The 13,644-nt window shown below is 40.8% G+C and overlaps 2 protein-coding genes across 4 annotated transcripts in view; one reads left to right on the top strand and one right to left on the bottom strand.

Moving 5' to 3' along the window:
- Nucleotides 1-148: 148 nt before the first annotated feature.
- cep83 (centrosomal protein 83) lies at nucleotides 149-12,876 on the top strand. Of its 2 annotated transcripts, none has more exons than XM_033614723.2 (16): nucleotides 149-266; nucleotides 1,443-1,652; nucleotides 1,986-2,136; nucleotides 2,926-3,018; nucleotides 3,684-3,815; nucleotides 3,943-4,194; nucleotides 4,287-4,418; nucleotides 4,539-4,653; nucleotides 4,876-5,020; nucleotides 5,482-5,631; nucleotides 9,534-9,609; nucleotides 9,702-9,859; nucleotides 10,014-10,143; nucleotides 10,437-10,540; nucleotides 10,853-11,039; nucleotides 11,757-12,876. In XM_033614723.2, the coding sequence occupies exons 2-16, from the start codon at nucleotides 1,450-1,452 to the stop codon at nucleotides 11,892-11,894; spliced, it is 2,166 nt and encodes a 721-aa protein (XP_033470614.2). In that variant the 5' UTR covers nucleotides 149-266; nucleotides 1,443-1,449; the 3' UTR covers nucleotides 11,895-12,876. The 2 variants fall into 2 exon arrangements, with proteins under 2 accessions (XP_033470614.2, XP_033470615.2); XM_033614724.2 differs by lacking the exon at nucleotides 149-266 and adding an exon at nucleotides 402-723.
- The window catches only part of plxnc1 (plexin C1), a 46,289-nt gene continuing 44,784 nt past the window's right edge, over nucleotides 12,140-13,644 (bottom strand). For both annotated transcript variants that reach the window (XM_033614721.2, XM_078164985.1), the window contains exon 31: nucleotides 12,140-12,874. In XM_033614721.2, the coding sequence (XP_033470612.2) occupies nucleotides 12,770-12,874 (105 nt within the window). In that variant the 3' untranslated portion in view covers nucleotides 12,140-12,769. The remainder of the gene's footprint in view (nucleotides 12,875-13,644) is intronic.

The following is a 13,644-nucleotide window of genomic DNA, read 5'->3' as shown; positions in this document are numbered from 1 at the left end:
ATATGCAGTTTCAGGCTCACAAGTGATATATCAGTTAATACGTTAATATAGTCAGTAGTTAGAAACGATGAATATATGAAATATATAGATCCAGTGTGAAAGTGCCAATGAGGGTTTTGTGAATGTTGTCTTATGTTGTCTTTCTCAACGAGAGAAATGCACTTCGGGAAAAAAAGTCCCATGATCCCACAGTTTGTAGTTTGCAGAATTGCTAGCTAGCGCTGGCTAGCAAAGCAAACAGAAAGCAGGACAGAATTCAACAAAAGGTACGTGGTTTTTGGTATCCACTTGTTCGAGTCTGTAAAGTAAATGTTGTTGTTTACTTTAACTTAACTTTATATGGCCGTATGTCGATATTTGAACCCCAGAAATACTACGCACGGTACACAACGTTAGCCACGTCTTCGAGCTACAGTTCCTGGTACCTGTTTGCTAGCTAGCTAGTTAGCTTACAAGTAGCCGTTTAGCTTGCTGCGGTAAAGTCGTTGGAATTTAAGATGTTAATCGTTAGTATTTTCATTGCGAAAGCTTATCCCAGTCACGCTAATGACTACTTGTGTTAGTTTAGGAACAACGCCTTGACCTTGCAAGGAAATTTCCAGAAGCAAGGAGTGTCCGATAACGGACGCATTAAAGTAGCTAGCTAGCTAGTTAGCATATTAAGTTGCGAGACACAGAGCGCGATATTTAAAAACATCTCCATGCCTTTGACAAATTTGAGATGTAAGTTTGCAGTTTTTACTCTTAAATTATGACATGTCCGCAACTGTTAAATAGAGACTAACGTTAGATTAGTGTGTGTCTGTGGTGAAGCATTGGGTTAATGTTAAGTTACGCCGTATTTTAAGGGAGTACGATGACAACAAACAAACCGTGCACATAACGTTAAATGATGTTAATGCTATGTAGATACTCTTCATCTGGTTTTATTTTTTGACTCTAAGATATGGATTTGTTTTAGATTGCATGTGAAACTACAGTTTGTGCTGTGGTGTATTGATAGTATTTTGAAGTTAACTGTGTTAATGTATTCTGACAGAGTGACATTGGTCCGAATTTCTCCTCAAAGACAGACAGGATACTTGATGTTAAGAAGCTTAAGTGGTTTGCAATCACAGACTGTGTATCCACAGCAGACGCAGCAGCCAGGGACTGGAGCTGACTAATCACTTGAGATTGATTCAGAGCCTTGACTGGGGTTGTTATTTTAATAAGTAGCTGGGGGACTCCTCTCAAAGCCACCATGGTAACTAACTGACAACAACGCCAGGACTCATTTCTGCCCTCTCAAAGCACCTGAACGCACTTAAGAGAAAGTGAGGGCAGTTCTTGCCACAGCTAAAGAACTGCTGTTCCTTTTTTCGGACACAGACACAGCAATTCCTTTCCCTTGTTCACCCGGCTTTTATTTACATCCTCCTGTCTCTGGCTCTTTCCTGCAGAGGTGAGATGATGACCTCCTCAGCTCTCGGCCAGTCGTCACCACTCCTTCAAAATCTGGAGCCTGGGATTGGGAGGTCTGCAGCCATGCTGGGGTTGTCTGCTGGGTTGGAGGGAGCAGAGATGGAGCTGCAGAAGATGCTAATCGATGAGAGGATAAAGTGTGAAAATTACAAGACCAACTACCGGACACTAAAGGCTGAACATGCCAGGTATATCTGATTGACTTTTTTAATTCTTTGGCAGCCCTTGCCTTTCGTTTTATATTGTGTATGGATTATGGGAGACACACTGAGTCAAGCCCTGGAGATATCATTGATATGGTTGCAAGTGTAGAGAAAAAGCAAGAAGAAACCATCTCTCCATCATCACATATCATCAATCGCACTGACATCAGCTATATTTTCATAGGACAAAGTGTGTAGTAATAAGAGAGCTGAATTGTAATGTGTACTTAATTCTGTTTATCAACATTGACTCTGCTTCAGTTTTCCATGTATATGTTGGTACGGCATTGTGCTCAGTCTCAGCCCTGGTTGTTGCAGCTTGCAGGAAGAGTTTACCCGAGCGCAGGGTGAACTGAAGCGCCTGTTGAGTGACAAACAGACTCAGCAGGAGAAACTGCAGCTGCTGTTGGCGGAGCTCCGAGGAGAGCTACTCGACAAAACCAGAGAAGCGGAGGAGCTGAAACTGCAGGTAAACTGCAGAAATCTCACACAATGCAACTTGTGGAAATTAATCACTGAATCAAAACAAAAGAACACATTCGTGTTAGGTGTGGCTGAGATTTTTGTTTTTATGCCTCCTCACTGGCAATAACCGCGGCTAGGCATTATGATTACAGGTTGTCTGTCTGACCGTCAATCCCATTCTTGTGAATGTGATATCTCAAGATTGCCTTTAGGAAATTTCTTCAAACTTGGCACAAACGTCCCCCTGGACTCAACGATGAACTGATTAGGTCTTGGTGGTCATAGATCATACCTCAAGGTCATTGTGACCTTGTCTGTTTCATTCTTATGAATGCATTATTTCAAATATAACTGGACACATTTTTAATAAAAATTGCACCAACGTTCACTAGGACTCAGTGATAAACTAATTAGAATTTGTGGTTAAAGGTCAAGGTCATTATGACTACTACTTGCATCCATCTTATTCTCATGAAATAGATATCTCAAGAAGTTCTTGAGGAAGTTTCCTCAAATTTGGTACAAACGATCACTTGGACTCAAGAATGAACTGATTTGAATTTGGTGGTCAAAGGTCATTGTGACCTTACAAAACATGTTTCTGGCCATAACTCAAGTATTCAAAATTACACATATGTCTAAAAGGAAGTAATGATAAAGTGATGACATTTTATATCCAGAAGGTCAAAGCTGAATGCAGAGGCATACAACCGCAAGGCGGTAATTCCAGTTATCCTTAAATTTGCTTATAACCAAATACCAAACATCTGACTCTCTGGTGTCTGTTGACCAGGTGATGACCCCTCAGCGGCTGGAGTTGCTCAGAGCTCAGGTGCAGCAGGAAATGGAGGTTCCAGTCAGAGAGAGGTTCAGTAAACTGGAGGAGGTCAGTCTGTTTCTTTATCGTAGGTTTGCTATGTGTGACCATAGTGCCGTATATTTTCTTTGTTGTAACACCCACTAGTGACTGCAGTCCCTATGACAGAGGGAACAATGGTGGCAGTGGTGCAGCTGCTACCCGTTTACGTAAACTTTATTTCTTGTTGACAGTTTCTCTTGTCATTATGCAGTGCATAGGGATTAAATCATATATCTCGACATTTTAGGATTTAAACTTAGTAGTGTTTAACCTAGCTTGACACAAATAGTTGTTCTGCCTAACAAATATGTGTTATAACAAAAAAGGTGAATGTACTTACGGATTTCTGAGGGATTTATTGGCAGTCAGTATGATTGACAGGAAGCCACAATGTAATGCAGCACAGATATAAAACACTGAACAGTGAAATACAAGAATAAACAGCTGCAAAATAAAAATGGAAAAACCTTGGTATTACCCTTAAATGCCGGCTCTAAATTGTCAGCAGCTGTGACTACTAAGTCCATAGCAACAGTCAAGAGATTAACATTGATTGCCTTTTGAAAATCATTTAAAAGTAGGTGCTTTCGTGCTAATTTACATTTTGTCTGCTTGATTGCTCCTCTCTTCCTCCTCCCTCTCTCCTCACTCACTGATTAGGAGCTAATGTGTGTACTCATGGTTCTTTGTAGGAAACAGAAAAGTACAGGTCTGAGTACAACAAGCTGCGGTATGAGGTCACCTTTCTCAAGACCCAGTTTGACCACCAGAGAGAAGAGCATGCTCACATACTGGAAGAGAGGAAGATCCGCTATGAGGCAGAGGTAGGTTTGTTGTTTGGTTGGGCAGCATTTCGATTGTAAATGCTGTTCACTTATATTCTAGTTGTTGCTGTGTACACTTGTGTCTGATGATAAAAATAGAAACTTAATTTAAAGTATCCCCTTCCAGATCTCTCGTCTGGAGAAGGACAGGGAGGACCTGGTTGCTCAGTACCAGGGTTCAGATGTACTGCGTGATGGGAAACGAGTGGAGGCTCTGCTGAGGGAGAAAGCCCAGCTCCACTTACGGCTGAAGGGCCTGGAGGCAGAGGTGGCCGAGCTCCACGCCCAGAGAGAAAACTCGGGCCAGCAGGCCGAGAACGTCCAACGCATCCAGATCAGACAGCTGACGGAGTCTCAGGCTGTCGTGAAGTCGCTGGAGGTGAGACAGCAGCATGCTCTGCTGTTTTTTTCTGCTTTATCTTTTATCTTTCTTTTATGACTGTCGGATCTGATTGGTTGTTGGTGTGACAGGCAGAGCGTCAGTCGTTGCGTCTGCAGCTGGAGCGGATGGAGAGCGAGCTTACTCAGACCCATGAGCAGAACAGCCAGATCACTGGACGACTGCACAAAGCTGAGCGAGAGGTCATCTCCCTCACCTCCCAGGTAACCTGCTCTTTGACCTTTGACCCCACCCTCTGAGATGTTTGATTGACTGTAAAATCATTACACAGCACTGCCTTGGTTTCCATGTCAGGTTCAGTGAAAGTTTTTTCTGGTTCTCAGATTGAAAGCTTGAAGCATTCACATAAACTGGAGGTCGCCAATGTCAAACTGGAGTGTGCCCGCTCTAAAGGGGAGTTGGAGAGGGAGAGAGACACACTGCAGGGGGAAATTGATGGTATGCAACACAGACATACACCCATCCATCTCTCTCTCCCACAACCACAGTAAACACTAAACATATTACCAGCAACAGATTTTATGTTATAATGAACCTCATCAACTGATCCAGACTTTCACATCTCAAATTATATGTATCATTTGTCTCCACAATACAGATTCTCAGTCATTTCTTTCAGTGTATCAACCATAGATTCTCATGTTAACTCGTGTGTCTCAGGTTTGCAGACAGACATTGAGGTGCTGCAGGCTGCGATGGAGCGGCACAAGGAAATTCTGATGGAGAAAGAGAGGGAGTTGGTAAGGAAGGTGCAGTCTGCCCGTGAGGAGGAGCTCCGCAAAACAGTGGCCTTACATGAGGAAAAGTAAGAACCACCATTGCTTTATCTCAGTAACTGCTATCCATCACCTGGTGGCAGTTTAAAAAAAAAAAAAAGAGGTTTGACTCCCTGGCAATGATGGAGAGATGGCATCAATCATTCTAGCAAGGTGGACAATTTAAAGGTTCAATTTTTGTCATATTTGATGAAACTGTCACTATATCCTGACAGTAGTTCATGAGGCTGTGATAGAATCAGGTTCCATTGGCTCCTCCCAGTGCTCCTTATAGCATTTACAAGAAACCTCTGCACCTGAATGAAGACAAGCAATCAGAGCCAGGAGTCTCTAACACAGTGTAATCACTGCTTGTGCACACACTGTGAGCTGCATGGAATAAAAATAACACTGTAGGAAATGAACAATTTTTGACTTTATCAGAAAATGAATACCAACTCATCTGTTGTTATCTTTTCTGCTGTAATTTAATTGCAATTGCTGTTGTTAGGTTGGAGGTGGAGAACCGTCTCGCTGCTCTGGAACAGCAGAGGGCGCTGCAGGATGTTACAGACAACGCCCAGAAGGAGGAATTGGAAGAGCGCCTCCGTAGGGCCCAACATGGAGAGGAGGCAGCCCGCAAGGAACTGCAAAACCTGAGGTCAGCTTTTTACTGAATGTTGAGTGTTTCAAAATCTACACAGCTGCCTTAGTCAGAGGGAAAAACCGGTTACAGCCAGCACAGATCAACATGCTCATTCTTCATCTAATATCCACCAGCTCAAGTGGTGACATTATAGTTAGCTATAGGTGTAGTTCTTTTATCTTAAATAAAAAAAAAAAAAAAAAAAAGATGGAATACAAAACGTGCATAGTGTCCAAGTATCAATGCAGGTCACACTTAATTTGCCGAAACAAATTTAGATGAAAGAAAACTGCACATAGGCGCCATCACTGTCAGTGGTTGGCTGTGTTACATGGTGGGAAAGCCTCAGTTTCCCTGCAGGTTCCTGTTCTGCAGCACATAAAGACAGAAACATATCACAAAAACAGTGACATCTAACAAAAACATAAAAGCAAACAGCAACATGAACATATAGAGAGGCATGGACTTGAATGAAGTACACACAAATTATGGGTTAAGTCAGTGGTTGCAGGTGTATCCTTCCATCAGGCAGTGTTTGTATGCCTGTTTAAAATGTACAACAGAGGTTATTGTTCTAATATGATATGGGATCTCATTCCAGAGTTTGGTATATGTGTGAAAAAATTATCTCTGACCATAGCTATTTTTATAGGCTGGTGCTGGGATATGTGCTTGGGAGACTGATCTAGTGATGTGTTCCTGTCCTATGTTGTATCTTGGAAGTAGATCAGTGAGTGCTGGAGACATGTTATTGTTTTGTATCCAATGATAAAAGTAAAAAAATGCGTACAAATGTACAGGACAGCACTCCAATTATAACGTTTATTGCCACACAAACGTTTCGGGTGAAACCCTTCCTCAGCGTGCCCAAGCAACAAAGTGAATGCATCACACACAGGTGTCACTTATCAATAATCAGGCTGACGCAGCAGCTGCAGGTAATGGCAAGAGAAGAAAAAAAAGGGACCCAACAATGTATCCCTTCTTATATCAACACAAACAATTAAGTAACCACAATAGTGATATTTTTTAAACACTTACTCAACAATGAAATGCATCTCAATTTCGAAGAATTCCAAGCTTTTAACATTTTTAAATAAAAAAACTGAACAGGCAAATGTCTGATTGTTTTAATACAGTTTTATTGTTAACCTGTAGGCGTGTTAGTCCAGAACATTTTTACAAAAAACAAGTTAGCACCAACTTCTCATTCAGTCCCTTTGGCTCTAAAGTGTCAAGGAAATGAATCCAGAAACATTCCTTTTGCAAAAGGATTTTATCCTGATCTCCACCTCTAGGTGGAGTCTTAACTGCCTCAATGCCCATATATCTGAGATCAGCTGTGGTATGGTAGTAGCTATTAAAATGTCTGGCTACTGCTGATTTAGAATCATGATTACGGATAGAACATTTATGTTCACAGATTTTAGTTTTTACTTCCTGTTTTGTTTTACCAACATAGTACAGATTGCAAGGACACTTCAATAAATATACAACAAATTTAGTGTTGCATGTTATTCTACCTTTGACTTTCACAATCTTGCCAGTTTTAGGATGTGAGAAATAATTTTTTCTGATCACATTTGGGCATTGAACACAATTGAAACAAGGAAAATTTCCATTAGGCACACTGGACAAAAAATGATGAGGGTTTTTTTTTTTTGTAAAACGGATCTCACCAAATAGTTGCTCAAATTGGGCTGCCTTTTAAAGAAGAATCTTGGTGGCTCTTGAAAAGCTCTTCCAATTTCGGGATCTGTTTTCAGAATATACCAATAATTATTTACAACCTTTTTGAGTACACTGGAAATAGGGCTATATGTGCACACCATTGAAACTGAGTTAGAAAGAACTTTGTCTTTCGGCTCAAACAAAACATTCCTTTGGATCTGACGAACTTTATCCATGGTGTTTTCTACCAGAGTGTTGTTATAACCTCTAGAGACAAAAATATTACAGAGCTCCTTGGCTTGTGTCTCAAAGAGCTTTTCAAGAGCCACCAAGATTCTTCTTTAAAAGGCAGCCCAATTTGAGCAACTATTTGGTGAGATCTGTTTTACCAAAAAAACCTTCTCATCATTTTTTGTCCAGTGTGCCTAATGGCAATTTTCCTTGTTTCAATTGTGTTCAATGCCCAGATGTGATCAGAGAAAATTATTTCTCACATCCCAAAACTGGTAAGATTGTAAAAGTCAAAGGTAGAATAATATGCAACACTAAATTTGTTGTATATTTATTGAAGTGTCCTTGCAATCTGTACTATGTTGGTAAAACAAAACAGGAAGTAAAAACTAGAATCTGTGAACATAAATGTTCTATCCGTAATCATGATTCTAAATCAGCAGTAGCCAGACATTTTAATAGCTACTACCATACCACAGCTGATCTCAGATATATGGGCATTGAGGCAGTTAAGACTCCACCTAGAGGTGGAGATTGGGATAAAATCCTTTTGCAAAAGGAATGTTTCTGGATTCATTTCCTTGACACTTTAGAGCCAAATGGACTGAATGAGGAGTTGGTGCTAACTTGTTTGTTGTAAAAATGTTTTTTGTAAAAATGTTCTGGACTAACAGGCCTACAGGTTAACAATAAAACTGCATTAAAACATTTAGACATTTGCCTGTTCAGTTTTTTTGTTAAAAAAACTTTAAAAATGTTAAAAGCTTGGAATTCTTCGAAATTGAGATGCATTTCATTGTTGAATAAGTGTTTAAAAAATATCACTATTGTGATTACTTAATTGTTTGAGTTGATATAAGAAGGGATACATTGTTGGGTCCCTTTTTTCTTCTCTTGCCATTACCTGCAGCTGCTGCGTCAGCCTGATTATTGGTAAGTGACACCTGTGTGTGATGCATTCACTTTGTTGCTTGTGCACGCTGAGGAAGGGTTTCACCCGAAACGTTTGTGTGGCAATAAACATTATAATTGGAGTGCTGTCCTGTACATTTGTACGCATTTTTTACATTTTTTATTGAGGATTCAGCACCCATTCATACTTCTGAGGGTTGAGCGTGTTTGTTTGGACTTCTGTTTGTATCCAATGATAAAATTTAATAGCCTGATTATTTGTGTAGTTCTGAAAGGTCAAGGCATTCAAATTTGAAAGTGCAGTACAATGGTGAGTCCAGAGGGGAAATTTGCCATGGATCTTATAAACTCTGTTGTACAGTCTGGCTATTGGTTCAGTAATTTCTTTTGTGGTGAGGGACCAGATTGGGAGACAGTAGGATATTGTTGAGAGAATGACTGCATGTAGATATGTGTTAGAGATGACGTTGGTAAGGTATGGTGTGATCTTGGTATATACGTACAGTTTCTGGTTGAGTTTCTTTGTTAAATAATGAACGTGATTACGGTAAGTGAGATGTGAATTGAGAGATACTCCAAGATATTTATAGGTTTCTGTGATGGATAGGTTTTGATTAGCAAAGTGGATTGGGTCTGAGATGAATATTGATCTCTTGGGCGAGTGGAAGTACATACATTCCATTTTCTTGACATTGATAGTTAAGTGGTTAGCATTCAACCAGTCATGTAGGATACCAAGATCAGAGCAGAGTTTAAAGTTTACAATATTAGGCTCTGTGTCAGAGAGGAAAATGACAGTGTCATCAGCATATAGCAGACAATTGGAGTATCTGCACACATCAGGAAGATCATTGATGTACAATAGAAAGAGTAAGGGACCCAAGATGCTACCCTGTGGAACACCCATATCACATATTAAAGGGGAAGATGTTATATGACTGATTCTGACCACCTGAGACCTGTTTGATAAGTATGATGAGAGCATCATTACCACAGAAGAAGAAACTTGAAATGAGCTTTCTGTGTGATGGCTTCTAATTTAATTTCTGTGCTCTTTAAGGAATCCAGTGCCCTGATTAATGAGACTGTTTTCTGTCTTATAGAAGCAAACTGCAGCAGCAGAGCTCACAGCTTGAGGAGCTCGAGAGACGGAAAGCACAGATTGCTGACCTACAGCAGGTAAGTGTTATTTGTCATGCAGTTAGCACAGCCAGGGGAGTTTGTATTGTTGACATAAATGTAAAAAATTGTTTGTTTTTTTGACCCAACAGCAGAACCAGGAACTGAGTGTCCAGCTAGGGACGCTGTCCCACTCTAAAAATGACCTGATGGAGACAAACCAGCGACTGAAAGAGACACTGGACAATCTCAGGGAGGATCTGAGGACAGCCCGAGCCCAGGCTGAAAGGAGCCAGCAGGAGGCAGAGAGGTACACCTGCTCGTCTGCAAATAAGCCAGCGGAACAGCACTTCTTTATTTTGGGTAGATAATTACTTTATAACATGATGCTTCAATGACCTCCCTCTTTATTAAAACACTTTCTTTTTCTTCCCTTTGCTTCTCCACGTGTGTTCCTCCTCCAGGCTGGTGGAGGACCGTCGGGTTGAGTGGCTGGAGGAGAAACACAAGCTGCAGGAGCGAGAGGCAGAGCTGCAGCAGAAATACTTTCAGGTTAAAGAGAAACTGCAGAGGGCAGCGGTGGCCCAAAAGAAGGTACTGCTGCTCTCAGTCTTTTGATTCACTTGTCCCAACTTTTTTGGAATTTGTTGTAGGCATCAAATTACTAATGAGTGTATATTTACAAAAAACAACGTGTATCAGTTGTCTTTGTACTTTTTTCAATTGAATATATGTTAGAAAGAATTTGCACTCTGTTTTTATTTTACGTTTTACACATCGTTCCAGCAATGATAATGTCTTGGTGTCCCCTTGCTTATGGAATGGTCTTAAAAGAGACTTGAATTTGTTTTACTGGAACCTACAGATAATGTGTGTGTGTTTTACAGAGGAAAACGCTAACAGAAAACAAAGAGAAGAGACTGCAGGATAAGATCCAGCTGCGTGAGGCCAGGATAGAAGAGCTGGAACTAGAAGCTGCTGCAGCCAAAAAGTAAAGTTCAGATCTCTCATTTTATGAATGAAATAATACAGTTAAATTGACATGCCTGAAACTGTTATGTTAATTACTTTGTTATTATAATTAACTTAAAACCTCAGGTGCTCAAAGTAGATCTTTTTGTCCTCCTTTTAACCGGGCATACAGTATAATTTTAAGGAGCTCTAAGCGACCCCAGGTTAACACTGTTAGCCTTGTCAGCACTGTTGCCATTGTTAGCACCTTGGCATGTTGAGCTAACAGTTAAGGTGTATAATGGCCTTATTTCAGACACCAGATGATAACTTCTTTCTCTTCTCTGTCCAGGCGTTCGTCTTTCTCAGAGGAGCAAGCTCAACTCAACAGACGGTTAAAGGAGCTGCAGCGACGGCACAACGAGTTTCGACGCCTTCTCTTAGGCGGCCAGGGTCTCTATGGCGCTGGTCCCACCTTCCTGACCTCACCCACCCCTTTCCTCCTCCTGGGGTCTGAGGGACCCTTATCCAACATACCAGTAAGCGTAACTAGCAGTGAATATAACTTTTTAGGATAGAACTTTTTTTGTATCAGCCTAGATGGGTGATAATGACGTGTAAATAGATGAATTGAGACAAAAAAAGAGGCAAAAATCTATCATGTAAAAAGCACAAAGGACCATTTCTCCTCCCACAGGAAATAGACCAGAATGCAATGAAGCAACAAAACAAGTTGAGTTTAGATATGAAATCTTTTGATCCCTCTTCACTCATACACAAACCCACAGCTGAATGTGACAAGCTCACACTTCCTCTGTGTGGGTTGTTGAAGGGCATTCCTAAAATGTCAGCTCACTCACTGAAGCAGCAGTATACAAGTTAGGTGGAGCACACAGAGCAATTCAAGTTACAAATTATACAGTTACACACATCGGATTCAGTCATATGTAAATGAAAATAAGAAGATCAAATATGAAACAACATTGCAGAGGTCGAGTGGTAAAACTCGCCACAGTCGGTCACGCCCTGCTCACGTTGTTTATGCAATCTGAAACAATCTGTAGAAGCAGACCAGCCTCACCACAGTGAAACTAACATGTGACCAAAGGCTGATGTCTATTAACCACAGTGTGAATGAAGACACAGGAAGAGGGCTGCTTGTGTGAAATGCAACACAGTGAATGGCACAAGGAGGCCTGTATGTATGTGGGTGAGAGGGAATTAATATGTAGCCAATAAAGCTGTTGTTGCCGCAGGAGGAGCAGCATCAGAGGGAGCTGTCTCTGCTCCGACGCAGGCTGGAGGACCTGGAAAGCGCCCAGCAGCAGCAGCTGGAGGAACTGGGATCTCTGGTGCAGAGGGACAGGGACGCCACTCCTCAGCCTGACCTCTGACCCCAACCATACTCTCCATTGGACTTGGATTTAAAGGGAAGAATGAGATGGCGTCCTGTTCGTCCCACCAAAGACACCAGCAGTGTTGTTATAAAAATAGAAGCATTATTTATTGGTGTATAAACATACAAATGGAGAGATGAGGATGGATTTTGCCAGAGTTTACATGTTTCTCTCATGTTGTGAACCTAGGTTATTTGAAATGCCTCAGCACCTTAAAAAAAAAAAAAAAATCCTGTGACATCTTCAGGGTTTGATTTTTGTATGGAGATGTTTGTTGTTTACACACGTTTGCTCTGAAGCTACACAGAGGAGTTGATAAAAGGCACTACAAGCTGTGAATTGCACAATGTTTATACAGGCTGTTAATACTAGAATAATGTACAGATTTTTTGTGTGGTTTTGACAAGATGACAAGAGCCGGCACACACACAGTCATCGTGTGGCACAGACGTGTTTTTGAAGTAGTAGTTTTTCATGTTAAACTGCAGTATTGAACAAGACATTCAGACACATGACCAGCAGATGTGTTACATTCACAAAAGGTCCTTTTATACAATGTAAGCTACCAGCAGGTGATGGACTTCGGACTTCACTTCAAGGCCCAAAACTTCCAGGATTCAGTTTCAGGATTTTCTTCCCTGATATAATCAGAAGTCCGATAAGGCCTTTTTTTTAAATTGTAAGATACAAAACTCCCCACTGACTCAAGACATTACAGAAAAGGTGAACAGCTTCTCTCTGCTCCTCTTATAATTCCTTAACTCAGTACCTCATCTCCATCTTTGTAACAAGGGATGATGCATGCAGGAGTTCTCCTCGCTCCTCTCACCGTGTCAGTCAGAGTTATTTAATATAAGTGACAGGCTGGCAGCTTAGTTCCAGGAGCAGCTTTTTAGTCCATCAAATAAGTTTTTAACATGATGCAGTTGCTCTGTCACCTCAGTGGGGGCTCCATTTTGGTCCAGCTTCTCTTTGATCTGTAGAAAAGGCAGAGCTATTGTAAGATGTTTTGCAGGTGTATTAAAAATTCCAGAAGTTCCAGACATGGCTCTCAATTGTCATTACAATACACATTTAAGCCTGTACACAAGAGTCAGGTGCACGCCTCCAAAATCATGCAGCCTAACAGGCCTTTCACTGTGGTGCTACACTGTAAAATGTTTCATTTTCACAGACAACTGGTGGGATTTTTTTATTTCTTTTTTTACCTTGTTAGATAATGCCACTTGTTAATAAAGATGTTTTATCTGCTCAGGAATTCTCTACAAAGACTCTATTCTCACATTTTCAGAAAGTGACGTGATTATAGAATGCAAAATGAAAAGTAAAATTCTCTCTGTATTACTCTTGAAATGTTTTGAAGTGTTGTGTTTTGGAAAAACAAAAAAAGAGTGCTACTGTGCACACACAGGAAACGGCAGCCTGATAACAAAGCAGAGGGAAATCAGATGGGTTAAAATCTCATTTCCTCACCACAGGGTGTCTCCTGTGTCGATTTCACAAGTGAAGTCACCCTTGGCCGTTGCTGTCAACATCCCACAAATTTTGACACCACATATTGTGATGCATAGTGTGTCATTTTATTTATGATTCAAATTACAGACGAAATCCATTTCTGCCTCGCTCTATCAGTAGTTCACACAACAGCTACACATTTCCTGGTTTGGATTTGCTGTCATCCACCAGACACAGACCTGAAGATTTGTAATTGGTGTGAAAAGACTTTTTTTTTTTTGGTGACAAAATT

The sequence above is a fragment of the Epinephelus lanceolatus genome, chromosome 23 (assembly GCF_041903045.1).
Source record: "Epinephelus lanceolatus isolate andai-2023 chromosome 23, ASM4190304v1, whole genome shotgun sequence".
Lineage (NCBI taxonomy): Eukaryota > Metazoa > Chordata > Actinopteri > Perciformes > Serranidae > Epinephelus > Epinephelus lanceolatus.
Note: the sequence above shows the minus strand (reverse complement) of the source record. Positions and strands in the feature narration are given on the sequence as shown.

Bases quoted from the DNA above. Each gene is read 5' to 3' on its own strand.
- cep83 (XM_033614723.2), top strand. From the start codon at position 1,450: ATGATGACCTCCTCAGCTCTCGGCCAGTCGTCACCACTCCTTCAAAAT. The intron at 3,816-3,942 runs GTAGGTTTGTTG...ATCCCCTTCCAG, and splicing joins AGATCCGCTATGAGGCAGAG to ATCTCTCGTCTGGAGAAGGA. The intron at 11,040-11,756 runs GTAAGCGTAACT...TTGTTGCCGCAG, and splicing joins GACCCTTATCCAACATACCA to GAGGAGCAGCATCAGAGGGA.